This window comes from Arachis hypogaea, chromosome 11 (assembly GCF_003086295.3).
Source record: "Arachis hypogaea cultivar Tifrunner chromosome 11, arahy.Tifrunner.gnm2.J5K5, whole genome shotgun sequence".
Lineage (NCBI taxonomy): Eukaryota > Viridiplantae > Streptophyta > Magnoliopsida > Fabales > Fabaceae > Arachis > Arachis hypogaea.
Window position 1 is genome coordinate 147,596,695 of NC_092046.1, and position 14,277 is coordinate 147,610,971.

The 14,277-nt window shown below is 37.1% G+C and overlaps 1 protein-coding gene across 2 annotated transcripts; it reads left to right on the forward strand.

The window, feature by feature from the left end:
- Window positions 1–3,355: 3,355 nt before the first annotated feature.
- On the forward strand, window positions 3,356–6,945 carry LOC112723518 (probable receptor-like serine/threonine-protein kinase At5g57670). 2 transcript variants are annotated; one of them, XM_025774913.3, is made up of 10 exons: window positions 3,356–3,890; window positions 3,991–4,109; window positions 4,199–4,317; window positions 4,408–4,535; window positions 4,615–5,001; window positions 5,090–5,344; window positions 5,433–5,590; window positions 5,675–5,890; window positions 5,980–6,129; window positions 6,540–6,945. In XM_025774913.3, the coding sequence occupies exons 1-10, from the start codon at window positions 3,758–3,760 to the stop codon at window positions 6,684–6,686; spliced, it is 1,812 nt and encodes a 603-aa protein (XP_025630698.1). In that variant the 5' UTR covers window positions 3,356–3,757; the 3' UTR covers window positions 6,687–6,945. The 2 variants fall into 2 exon arrangements, with proteins under 2 accessions (XP_025630698.1, XP_025630699.1); XM_025774914.3 differs by having other exon boundaries at window positions 4,408–4,505.
- The last annotated feature ends 7,332 nt before the right edge of the window (window positions 6,946–14,277 follow it).

A 14,277-nucleotide genomic window follows, 5' to 3' on the forward strand; every position in this document is an offset into this window, starting at 1 on the left:
TCACACATTAGGAAAAATACGAATTTAATAGTAATTAATCTTTATTTTATTCTTTTATGAATTTACTCATTTAATTTTAAAGAGTTGTTTTGGTTTTGAAATTCGAATGTCATTTTATTTATGAGTTGCTGCATGCACAAACTCCCAACCAACACTTGTTTAAGCGGACGAGTGAGTTGAGAACTTGACCAACCAAGTTGGTTTTTAGATGTCATTTTATAGTTATCAATTAATTATATATGTTTTGGATAATAAACGAAAAGGCTCTTTGTTCTTTACTTTTAACTCTTAAGACACAAGACATTTCACAGTAATATGTTGAGTACAGTTCAAATTGTGATAATTTGTATTCGTTAAATAACTACCAAAAAGTAAATAACAGTTAACAGTTGAATTGGTTTTTTAATAGAAGATGTGGCAGTGCCAACTCTTATTCTTGCTTGAAATTAAGGCATCCTTCATGTCTTTTCAATTTGTCACACTATGAAGTAAGTAAAGTGTAAACTCCATAACAAAATGTGTTTTCATATCAAGTGTGGTGGGGCTAAGGGAAAGATAAATGATCCATTTCGAGGCAGTTCCCTAATCCAAATCCCTCACCTCCACCTTTAGGTGTGGCAGTAAGTCAGTAACCTTGTCATGTCTTATGGATCCTATATCAATCTCTCTCTAATTCTAACGCCAAAACTTATGTCCCTTTAGCTTAAACTTAGTAAAGGAAAAATCATCAACTTATTGGTAACTGCAAAATTTTTGTTTATTTATTTTCCACTTTAGGGAAACAAATATATATGCATTAGTGTAATAGTAGTACAGGAAAAAATACATATATAATAATAACGAAATTCTAGGCCTGAAATGTGAATGTATTAATTGATTGATTCATAATTGTGACTTGTGTGATGAATACAAGCTATGATCTCTTTCCAGCAAGGGCAGTGTTGGGAATAAGACACAATTCCCCCTTGAGAAAACACCTTTGACAGAGAAATAAAATAGATACAATCACAACACAAGAATTTAACGTGGAAACTCCAATTACCGGAGAAAAAACCACGGCCGTTGTCAAATGACAACCAGAGAATATCACTATGTGAAAATTGTTACAACACATAGACTTCTTTCTCTCACCGGCACCCCAGTACACCCACACTCTTTCAAAGCAAATATCTAACTACACCTCACAACACTCTCTAATCAAAGAGTACAGAGGAAAAGAAAAATCAGATACAAGCTTAAAGTGTTTCTGACTGGTGCAAAAACAAATGGAGAACTTAGCCTCATATTTATAGCCTAGGCCACCCACTCCATTTGCTATCCTAAGCAATGTGGGACTAATTCAACCAAATCCTAACAATCTCCACCTTGATTGAAATAGTCACACATCTTCAGCTTCCATTGTCAACACCGACAATTCTTTGCTGCCATTGTCTATACCGACAATCATAGTTCAGAGAACTATCATACTCCACCATGAAAGTATACTCACTTGGAATTAGACCACTCCAAGAATTTCGCCTTGGTACAGATCGAAACCTTGCTGAAAATTCATGGTGCAACTTCCAAATTGGCTTTTCCTGGAAGTTCTTCAGCCATCGACCTAACTCCGCCACACACCTTGCATCTCAACGCCAACCAATGCCCGTGTGCAATTGTGGACCCGATTGCCACAACTTATCCTTATCCATGGCAGTGCGGTAATACCATGAGGATACTTCTTGTCTTCTAGAGAACATCATCTTCTCTCATAGAGAGAGCAACCAGAGATCTTCTCCTTCAACGCCTTGTGCAAACCTGATTGTATCAACACATCCTTGACTTGTACTTGCCACAAGCCAAAATTGATTCTTCCATCAAATTTCTCTATTTCAAGCTTCACAGCACTTGAATATCCAGACATTGTTGCAACCGTATACTGGAATAGTATAACTCAACTGTAGACCGTGCACTAGGAAGGGTCCCCAGGAAAGAGAGGTGGGTCACAATGGACACACTTAAATACCAAGTCTTTCCTTAGCCAGAACCTTTCCAAACTGCACTCTCACAGTGTCACACTGCCTTCCAGCAACAACAACAGCAACCAAAGATCAACCTCAAGCCACAGGGCAAAATTCTTTTCTGATGTGGAAGGTCAGACTAGGCTGCAACCACAGAGCATACTAAGAATAAATCCCACCGAACCGAAGCTCTGATACCACTTGTTGGGAATAAGACACAATTCCCCCTTGAGAAAACACCTTTGACAGAGAAATAAAATAGATACAATCACAACACAAGAATTTAACGTGGAAACTCCAATTACCGGAGAAAAAACCACGGCCGTTGTCAAATGACAACCAGAGAATATCACTATGTGAAAATTGTTACAACACATAGACTTCTTTCTCTCACCGGCACCCCAGTACACCCACACTCTTTCAAAGCAAATATCTAACTACACCTCACAACACTCTCTAATCAAAGAGTACAGAGGAAAAGAAAAATCAGATACAAGCTTAAAGTGTTTCTGACTGGTGCAAAAACAAATGGAGAACTTAGCCTCATATTTATAGCCTAGGCCACCCACTCCATTTGCTATCCTAAGCAATGTGGGACTAATTCAACCAAATCCTAACAGGCAGCACATGTATATTCCAGTTTTCTATACATATATGAAAATTGCAAAGTCAGCATAATTATTAAAGTCGCACATGCCTTACTCGCCGCTAGAATTTATTCAGAAAACAATTGGAAATACAAATGGCCCTTGTCTTTCTTTCTTGCAAGGGAGAAAATTATGTAACCATTTTTAAATGTTCCTATGTTTCCTAGTTGATTAGAGGATTGAGAATATTCTCATAAGTTTACCCGCACGTGCGTAACTGTAAATTCATTAATTAAGAAAGAAAAGGCAATCTTAGTGGCCCTTATTTCCACATTTATGAAACATTATTGAAAAAATACTTAGTTTGGTCCTTGAAATCACACTCGAGTCTCAATTTAGTCCTCGACCTCAATTTAGTCCTTCAACTTTTCAAATTTTAATCACGTTAGTTCCTACAATAGTTTTTGTTACAGAGTTAATTGAAAAGTTTGGAGACTAAATCGAGGCAATTAAAACTTTAAGGACTAAATTGAGGCTCGAGTGTAACTTCAGGGACCAAATTGAGTATTATCTCTTTATTATTCTTTCACAACTTATGATACATAAACAAGGTAGTATAGGAAAAGAATGAATGGTATGTGGCAACGTTGCAAGGTTTGATTCGATAGCGAAATGAGGGAAAGCCGTTATAGAAAAAGAGAGGAAACAGTTAGTGTCTTCTCAAAGTTTCATTGATGATAAAGTGATGAGAATGAAGAATGAAGCAGTTGTTTTAGACTAGACTCTCGAGTATGGCAAAAAAAAACAGCAGCTCCAATAGGGTAACTTTTCCTACCAGATGCTACTCTGTTCTCTAAATATATTTGGTTCTTGGCTTTCATAGCAAGACAAATCAAATACGTGCCCACCACCTTTGCTTATACCCCAAAGCACCCAACTACAACACTTAATAGGAACACTAATCACTTCTCCTATTCTAACTGTTAAAAAGCCTTCTTATGCTTCTCAAACAAGTATAATAAGAAATTGGGCAATGGGGGTTGGCTTGGCCTCACACCTCTAACTGAATTTTAATCATGCTCTTCCCTCACACTACTTATTCTTAAGCTCACACCACATTCAACCATCAAAGCAAAATAACTTGCAACATTTGAGAGCCTAGCTATCTTCACAATGGTGCTTGCTTACCCTTCTAAGGTGCTAGTTGGACTCTCTTTGGACTCAGATGACAGCAAGGAGCTTCTCTCATGGGCAATAAGAGTCCTTGCCAATCCAAATGACAGCATTGTGGCAGTGCATGTTCTTGGTTAGTTAGTCAGTCACTCAATTCATTACATGGTTTTCCAATATTGTTTTTATTATTCTCAACACTAAAACTATGTGTTCATGCTGTGACAATACTTCAGTTACTGAGGATAAGAAGAAGCGCGCCTCGGTCAGAAAGAGGCAATCACAACTTCGGCAAGCAAAGGCTCATGTCATATCTATGCTTGGAGAATTTGCACAAACATGTTGGTCTAAGCAGGTATACCTCATTCTCCATCAGGATCAAGATGGCCAAATTTTTTTGTAATAAGTATTGAGTCTAACTCTAACATGTGAATGCTTTATCAGGTTAATCTGGAGGCAAGAGTGGCATTCAGTTCCACAGTAGGTGGAGGTTTAGCTGAGGAAGCCAAGTCCATCAATGCTGATTTTCTTCTTCTACGTGGCTCAAGAAATCCAAAAAACAAGTAAGAACTAGTGATGATGTAACAATCATCATATCATGAATTTCCATTGTCAAGATCAGACATGACAAATGTTTATTTTGTTCCTTATAGGAATGGAAGTTCCAAGGGAATTAGCAAGTATTGCTTTGAGCATGCACATGAAGGCTGCACTGTGGTCTCGGTTGGGAAATTCGCCAAGGCAGAGCAAGGTACCAGTTCAAATCCAAAGCATTCTCAAGGTAGTTTAATTCTCTGGAATGAAAAATGAAAATTGAAACCGAATGACAAATCCCTTATACATTATATTATCACCAACAGATGACAGTGAAGCAAGTTCTAAATGGTTATCTAAGGATGATGACAATCAAGGTGACAAGGCTGCTACCTTCCCTGTTCTGAATGAATTCATGTCTGACTCTGAGTCTAAAGAACAGAACAGTTCGCCAAGAACAGTACTAGATGCGCTGGAAGGGCAATCTAACAGCACAGAAGATGATACATTCAGCACTATGGTCTCAAGCACCTGCACCACAGATACACCTAAGAGAAGATCAAAGCCTCAATCTCCCTTGAGGCGCATAGCCTCCTTCCTCGGATCACCATTCCGAAGAAAACATAGCATGTCCAAGAATGAAAAGGCTCAGCCCTTGTTGAAGTGCTTCAGCTATGAGCAGATAGCCAATGCTACTAATGAATTCCACCAAGGTACATACTACATAGCCTTAGAAACATTATGTGATGTTGCAATCATACATAATCACAGTCCTCATTCCTTTTTCTCATTCATGTATAGATAATTTGGTCGGGAGAGGCGGATACTCAGAAGTATACAAAGGTGATCTTTGTGATGGAAGAAGCATTGCTGTGAAGAGATTGGCGAAGGACAACAATGATCCTAACAAGGAGAAAGAGTTCCTCATGGAATTGGGAGTTATTGGACATGTCTGCCATCCTAACACTGCATCCTTAGTTGGATGCTGCGTCGAAAATGGACTCTATCTAGTCTTCAATTACTCTCAGAATGGAAACTTGGCAACTGCATTGCACGGTAAGTGGAAGAGGAAGAGGAACTTGAATTCCTGTTTGTTATCTGAGATTATCAAATGCACTTGAATGAATGAATGAATGATTATCAGGTAAAGGTGGAGATTCACTTGACTGGCCAATCAGATACAAGATTGCTATTGGAGTTGCAAGGGGGCTCCATTACCTTCATAAATGTTGCAAACACAGGATAATTCATCGCGATATCAAAGCTTCCAATGTTCTTCTAGGCCCTGATTATGAGCCACAGGTAGTTAGAAAGAACATATAGATATAGCATCATTAAGAGTTGGAAAAAGTTGTTTTGTTTTTAAGAAATTGTTTGATATGTCAGATAACAGATTTTGGGCTTGCAAAGTGGCTTCCAAACAAGTGGAGTCATCATGCAGTGATCCCAGTAGAGGGGACATTCGGATACTTAGCACCAGAGTACTTCATGCATGGAATAGTGGATGAGAAAACAGATGTTTTTGCATTTGGTGTTCTTCTTCTTGAGATTGTAACTGGACGCAGACCTGTTGATTCATCAAGCCAAAATCTTCTCCTTTGGGTACTCTTCAACAATTTAGCAACATGCATCATGCATTCATGCTTGCTACAAACCACATCATTAATGAATATATATGATCATCCGTGCAGGCAAAGCCTCTGATGGAATCAGGGAATATTGGAGAGCTAGCTGATCCAAAAATGGATGGTAAATATGATGAAGAGCAACTCTATAGGTTGGTGCTTACAGCTTCATACTGTGTCAGACAAAATGCCACGTGGCGCCCTCCAATGAGCGAGGTAAATAACAAGGTGGAAACTCAAGTACAGTCGACTTCACGTGAAGTTGATACTTGAAAGCGTTAGATGATTTGACTGATTTGACTAAATTTTCATCTAACAGCTCTCAGATATCAACTTCACGTAAAGTCAACTTCACCTGAATTTTCACCGAATAACAAATATTTTGAGACGAGAAGAATAATACACATGACAAAAATATTATTTGAATACGAAAATTAATTACTAAAATCAGCTATTATGTATTGTGATAAATACATGTCTTGTTTAGTTTATTTTTAATATGTATTTTGTATTTTAATTTATATTTTATATTAGTGTCTGATTTTGATAACTGATTCTGGTGTACACTTAATATATAGTTGGATTATGAATATGAATTCATTCTTTTTGTTTTTGGTATTGTACAGGTGTTAGAGTTGCTGGCAAGTGGGAATGACTGTGAGGCAGGGAAAAGTTGGAGGATCCCAAAATTCACTTCAGATGAATTGGATGATTATTCTATGGTGTTTGGATATGATGTCCCCTCACACATATCTCTCGAGGATTTTCTCTGAAAATTAGTTTACATTTATTATATACACAATAATATATTTTAGGGCTGTGACATGAGTGTAGTAATAATAAAGTCAAGTCAGTGGTATAGATCTAGTTTGGGTTATATATATATATATAGTTTTGTGACTAATGTATGACTTTTTCTTCCACTTTTTTGGAGGTTATTTTATACACATTAGTCTAGTCAATCTTAGTTAACAAAATGTGGAGAGAGTTTTCAATTCTTTTCTTGGAATATAAGATTAGAATTTTTATGAAGTTTTTAGGGAACTGTTCTTGCAATTATTAATTTGCGTTTGATTTTATCTATATGAGAAATTTGTTTGTAATTTGTAAATATGTGTATACTCTGTTTGATTAATCTTTTTGGATTATTTCTTTTTTTTGGAATTCAAACTGGATGTGGGCTAAACTGGGTTCTGTTCATTTCTTATAGACTATAGTATAGATAAGTGTGAGACACAAAAGCCCAAAAAATAGATGAAGTTTACGAAAATAGTATTAGAATATTAGTATAATTTTAAGCCTATACTGTCATTAAAATATTAAAGCTCAGAGCTATTAAAACCCAAAAAAGGAAAAGGAAATTGTATCATAACCTGAAAACATAAGGACAATGTAACGTATTTTGCTTTGCAAAAAAGAGAAAGTTTAGGAGAACAGTATTTTTATTAAAATTTGATCAGTACTTAATCATTAAAAGAAAAGTGAATAATTTCACACTATTAGATGTAATTTCACACATTAAAAATACTAATGATGACTAATTGATGGCTACAAATTACAAAAATTGCTGGCCTCCTAACACTCATCTCCAAAAAATATAACTGTTGGTATTTTCTCCGTACATCTCTGAACGGAAGAAGTTTTCATCTAAATGCTCGGTGCTAAAGACCCAGGCGGGGTCCACAAGACCATCGTCCGTCACCAGAAGAACAGGACCAGCTCAAGAGGAGCAAGAAGAAAGTGAGAAAGGATGGAGAGGGATTTTCGAGAACCCAAATCCTTGTCCCAAGAGTTGAAGACTAGATGTATGAAAAAGAGGGATGCTGCCGATAAGTTTTATGGAACGAAACCTTCGCCCAAATGGTAAAGGGAAGCCCAATGAAAAATCAAAAGGAACGAGAAAAGATAGGAGAGGATGGAAACCTTTCAAGCACTGAAAGCATGCTCGAAGAAGAGAGAATCAGAATAAAAGAAGTTGAAGGTGGATTATTTAATATCATTATTAGTGAAAATATAGAGAGAAAATTGTGGAAATCTTGGTGGGACACTTTGATAGTGAAGCTCCTAGGAAGAAGATTGGGATATGCAGCAATGAAGAGGAGGCTAGTGAATATGTGGGACAAGAAGGGAACTATAAATGTCATAGATCTCACTAATGACTACTACCTAGTTAAATTTTATGCTAATGAGGATTTTGATTTTGCTTTACTAGAAGGGTCATGAAAGGTGTATGATCACTGTCTTACAATGAGACTTTGGGAGCCTAACTTCAATCATTTAAAGGCATCCATAGACAAGGTAACAGCATGGATAAGATTACCAGGTTTACCTATAGAGATATATGATAGAACCATCTTAAGGAAGATAGACAACCTGGTTGGAAGAACAGTGAAAGTACACAATACTATAGCTGAAAGGAGTAGAGGCAAGTTTGCACGATTATGTGTTGAGGTGGATGTAACAAAACCTTTGATGAAAAAATATATGATAAATGGGGAGGTTTATCATGTGGAATATGAGGGTATTAATCAAATTTGTTCCAATTGTGAAAAGATAGATCATAAACAAGCCAACTGTCCTACTAAGAAAGATAGAGTAAAAGTCTCAAATGGGGATCAAGGTAAACAACAAACCAATATAGAGAAGAACCAACAAGCAAATCTGTAAGTAGACACTGATAAAATAGAAAGTAATAACAAGCTAGATAAAAGGAAACAAGTTGTGCAAGAAACTAATGATATTTATGGTGGCTAGATGGTGGTGCAAAGACCAAGAAGAAATAAGGAAAAATAGAAGAGAGAGCTCTAAGATAAATGGGGAAACAAGAAAAACTAATGGTGACAATCAAAGCAAATACAACCAATCCAGGTTTAAGGTGCTACTAGAGGAAGAAACAGTAAAGGAACAAGAGAAAAGGGTAGAAGAGACACCAGAAGAACCAAGAGATTAGGAAAATGGAAAAGAGAGTATCCAGATGAGTAACTAGCACAACACACAACCTGAAAAGAAGAAAGAAGGAACAAACAGTCAGAGCAGCAGTAAAAAAACACATATAGCAGAACACAACAACAAAGATAAAAACATTACAGAAAACACAACCATAAATCAACCAAATATTGGAAAATAGAGAGAAAAAGAGAGGGAGAAATACAGAAAATGACTACAGAGACAGATACAGAAATAACCATTGTTCACCATCAAGAAAATTGGGTCGAAAATACTATTTCATCCCAAATCATTTTGGAAGAGGGAATAAAAACTACCATACAGAATCCACCTAATGAAGGGAGACCACCAAATCTTATGACTATTGTGGAAGATAGAGGTGATAGTATGGAATTAGAAAACTTGGAGAAGGAGCTTAACCTATCTCTGCTTGATGAAATAGACTTTACTATGCTTGAATCCAGTGCCCTTCGGGACATTGAAATGCAAATCAACTTATGTGACTTTGTTGAGGTTTGTTTTTTGTTATTCACCTATTTTCCATGATTAGCCTGGTTTGGAATACTAGGGGTGCGGCTAGTGGAGCTTTTAGACGCACCTTAAAAGAGACCATGAGATAAAGTAAGTCGGATATTGTTGTCTTATTAGAACCCAAGTGTAGTGGTGACACTGCTAGAAGAGTCATTCACCAATTAGGCTTCTCTCATTTCATTGTAGAGGAAGCTCAAGGTTTTGTGGGGGAGGGGGGGCATTTGGGTTTGTTGGAATAGATCTGATATAGCCATTACTTGCCTTAAAACTCATATAAAAATCCAGCAACAAGGAGAGAAGGAGTGGTATATGACGGCTGTCTATGCTAGTCCTCAAAGTAAAAAAAAAAAAAAGAATACTTTGGCAGAAAGTTCTTAATATCTCTGACAATTGAGTGGGGGATTAGCTTATATCAGGTGATTTTAATGAGATTAAAGAGGGTGTAAAGAAGAAAGGGGAGCTGAGTGGATATCAGAGCTTGTAGGGCATTTGCCAAATGGATAAATAATTGTGGGCTCATTGATTTGGGTTTTATAGGATCCAAATTTATTTGGAGGGGTCCGCATTGGAAAGGGCAAGACAGGGTCTTTAAAAGACTCGATAGAGCCCTCTCCAACTGTAGATGGAGAACTAGATTCCATGGGGCTATTGTTGAAGTGCTGGCAAGAACTAATCCTGACCATCATCCTCTGCTAATCAGAAATATAGGAACCAAAAGTGAGAAAAGTGGCAAGCCTTTCCGTTTTGAAGCCATGTGGGCTCTTCACCCTGATTTTCAAGTGTTTGAAGTCGAGTTGGAATAAGTACTATGATTTGCTGCCAGCTCTTAACACTTTGAAGGAAGATCTCTTAAGGTGGAATAAAGACACTTTTGGCAACATCTTTAGAGATAAAAGAAGAATTTTGAATAGGCTTGCTAGAATTCAAAGAAGTCATTCCTATGCAATAACCCGTTTTTGGAAGAACTTGAACACAATCTCAACAAGGAGCTTGGTGATATGTTGAACAAAGAAAAAGCTTTTTGGATGCAAAAATCAAGGCAGAAATGAATTGTAGAAGGAGATAAAAATACAAAATATTACCATACTAAGACAGTGATAAGGAGGGGGAAGAATAAGATTCACAAGCTTAGGGCTATGAATGAAAACTGGATAGAAAAGGAGGAAGACCTGAAGGCTATGTCATCAACCACTTTCGAAGCATCTACCAAGAACAAGTAAGCACTGTCCCTATTGAGAATTTGCATTTAAATTATCCTAATTTCAACTCCGTTGATTGCAGGAACCTTATTGCCATGCCAACAGAAGCAGAGATTAAAAGAGCTGTGTTCAGCATTGGATCCCTGAAGGCTCCAGGGAGTGATGGTTTTTCATCCCTCATCTACAAAAATAATTGGGAGATCATGGGAAAGAAGCTTTGTTATTTTATTTGAAATTACTAGAAGGACCCGAATTTGATCAAAGAATGCAATGCAACCCTCTTGACTCTGGTGCCTAAGACGAATAACCCAGAATTCATAAAAAAATTTAGACCCATTGCCTTGTGTAACGTTTGCTATAAAGTGGTCACAAAGATAGTGGTGGAAAGAATCAAACCCCCATCTGAATGATAGGATTTTTATTCATCAGTCCAGCTTTATTCCAGGCAGAAAAATACAAGACAACACAGTTATAGCAACTCCGTTGATTGCAGGAACCTTATTGCCATGCCAACAGAAGCAGAGATTAAAAGAGCTGTGTTCAGCATTGGATCCCTGAAGGCTCCAGGGAGTGATGGTTTTCCATCCCTCATCTACAAAAATAATTGGGAGATCATGGGAAAGAAGCTTTGTTATTTTATTTGAAATTATTAGAAGGACCCGAATTTGATCAAAGAATGCAATGCAACCCTCCTGACTCTAGTGCCTAAGACGAATAACCCAGAATTCATAAAACAATTTAGACCCATTGCCTTGTGTAACGTTTGCTATAAAGTGGTCACAAAGATAGTGGTGGAAAGAATCAAACCCCCATCTAAATGATAGGATTTTTATTCATCAGTCCAGCTTTATTCCAGGCAGAAAAATACAAGACAACACAGTTATAGCTAAGGAGATGATGCATACCATGAAGTGGATAAAGGGGAAGAAACAGTTCATGGCCATCAAAATAGATTTTGAAAAGGCTTACGACAGGCTGAGATGGAGTTTTGTGCATCAAAGATTGCAGGAGTTTAAAATTCCAGAACAAATGATTTTGCTAATCATGAATTGCATCAGTTCGGTCAGCTACAATATAATCTGGAATGGTAGTAGAACAGAAAGTTTTGATCCTATCAGGAGCTTGACGCAGGAAGACCCAATGTTTTCCTACCTTTTTGTCGTATGCATGGATAAGCTATCCTATTTGATTAAAGACCAAGTTCAAAAGGAACGTTGGAAGCCGATTAAAGTTGGAAAGGGTGGACCTGAGATCTCGCACCTAATGTTCGCGGATGACTTACTACTTTTTGTGAAAGTGACGATGGAACAGATTACAAATGTCATAGAAGTTATGGAGATGTTCTGTAAAGCATCAGGGCTCAAAATAAACAATGACAAAACCTCTATAATCTTCTCTAAAGGAATGGATGTAGCAGTCAAAAGAGAAATTCTTTGCAAGCCTGGTTTTAGAGAGCAAAAAGAACTGGAAAAATATCTAGGAGCAATGGTAACTAACAAAAGGGTTGGAAAAGAAAATTTCAAAGATATCTTGGAAAGGGTTCAAAACAACTTTAAAGGCTGAAAAACTAAATGCCACTCCTTGGCTGGGAGGTATACTCTGGCCCACTCTGTGTTGAATCCCATCCTAAATTATAATATGTAACATGATAGAGTCCCGAGAGAAATTTGTCAAGAGGTGAAAAAGCTCCAAAGGAGTTTTATTTGGGGTGATGACCAGAATCAAAAGAAAATGCACTTAGTGGGGGTAAAAAACTCTATGTCAACCAAAACATGCAGGAAGAATGGGGTTTAGGAATCCAACCATCATGAATGATGCGTTTCTTTTGAAGAATATGTGCCAGGCCTTAGAAAATCCAAATACACTATGGGTTCGGGTTCTATCCTATAAATATTGTAATGGGAGGAATTTGAACAGTAATAGCTCTTCAAAAACTACAGAATCTCAATTATGGAAAGAAATCACAAAGCTTTGGCCCAAGTTCAACAATGGCACCATCCAATATATGAAAAATGGGTTGTCTACTCTATTCTAAAAACATCAATGGATTGAAGGGGAAGCTCCTCTCATGGAATCAGCTTGTGACCCAGCTAATATAGACACTGAAAGTTTGGTGTGGGAATGGACCAATGGAGAAGAAATGTGGGACACAGAGAAACTTACTAACAATTTACCCCAAGATAAAGTGGAGAAGATTCTTAAAATTGACCCTCCCAAAGCTGAGAACGAGGACGATAAAAGAGGGTGGAAACACTCTTAAGATGGAGACTTCTCTATTAGTGCAACATACAAAGCTCTATCAAACTGGCCTAAATGGGAAAAAACGACCTGGACAAGCCTCTGGAGTTGGAAGGGACCACAAAGAGCAAAAGTTTTTTTATGGACAGCCATGCACAGAAGAATCATGACCAACCGAGAAAAGCTAGAATTTTCGAGGGTAATAAAATTTGTCAACTTTGTAACGGAGATGCTAAATATGTACTACATGTGCTTAGAAATTACCCTAAAGTCTCAACTATTTGGTGTAAACTTATCAATATCAAATTTATTCCTTAATTCTTTCAACTTAATTGGGAGCAATGGATAGAAACTAACCTCAAGAAGCAATAGAGTGCGGACACTGAGTTGAACTGGAAAGACATTTTCATTACTACATGCTGGAGATTATGGCATTGGAGGAACAAGGAATTAAACAATAATCAATATCAAAGACCACCTCAACCACACAATGAGATCATCAAATAGGCTAAGAAAATACATGAGCTTTTGAGAAGACCTCACCAAGTAGGGAAGCAAGGAGCGAAAACAAAGAGGAACATTTGCTGGAACCCATCCTCCATGGGTGAGTCAAGTTGAACACGAACGGGTCGGCGGTGAGAACTCCTCCAGCAAGTGGGTGCGGCGGCCACCTGCGGACGGAAGAAGGAAGATGGATTGCGGGTTTTATTTGCAAAATTGGGGGAAGATCAGCGTTTGATGCAGAGTTTTGGGGTATATACAAGGGTTTGAGTTTGGCTTGGGTTATAGGTTTCTGTAGAATTATTGCAAAGATTGATTCTGTAGCAGTGATAAGTCTCTTGAATGGGGGAAAGAATTTGGGGAGACACCCTAACCCCATAATCAGGAAAGTGAATGAACTGAGGAGAAGAGAGTAGAGTATAATTTTTGTACAGATTTATAGAGAGAAAAACAGGAGTATTAATTACCTGGCTAGATTGAGTATAAACTCAGAAACTGACTATATTTTTTGGGATTTATCTCCTCCTGAGTTTCTTAGTATTCTCAGAGATGATAAAAGACGGGCTACTTTATCCCGTTTAGTTTGTAGTAGGTTCTCTTTTCTTGAGCTTCAACCCCGAATAATATTAACAAAAAAGGACAATGTATAAAGGGAGAAAAATATAAGAAAAAGAAAACGTTCGACCTAATATCATCACGAGCAAGATCCAAGAAAAAAAATTAAAAAAAAAGTCAATAATCACAAGAAAACCCAACAAATAAAAAAGAAGAAAAAGTACTCATTATCACATAACAACAAAAAAAGAAGTTGAAACGTTTTTACTATTTTATTTTTCAATTGACAGATATCATTTTCTATTTTCTTTTGTTGGTGTAATTTTTTATTTTTTGGTCGAATTTTATTTATAATTATGTTAAGTGTATATTAAAATCACTCACTAAAAATATA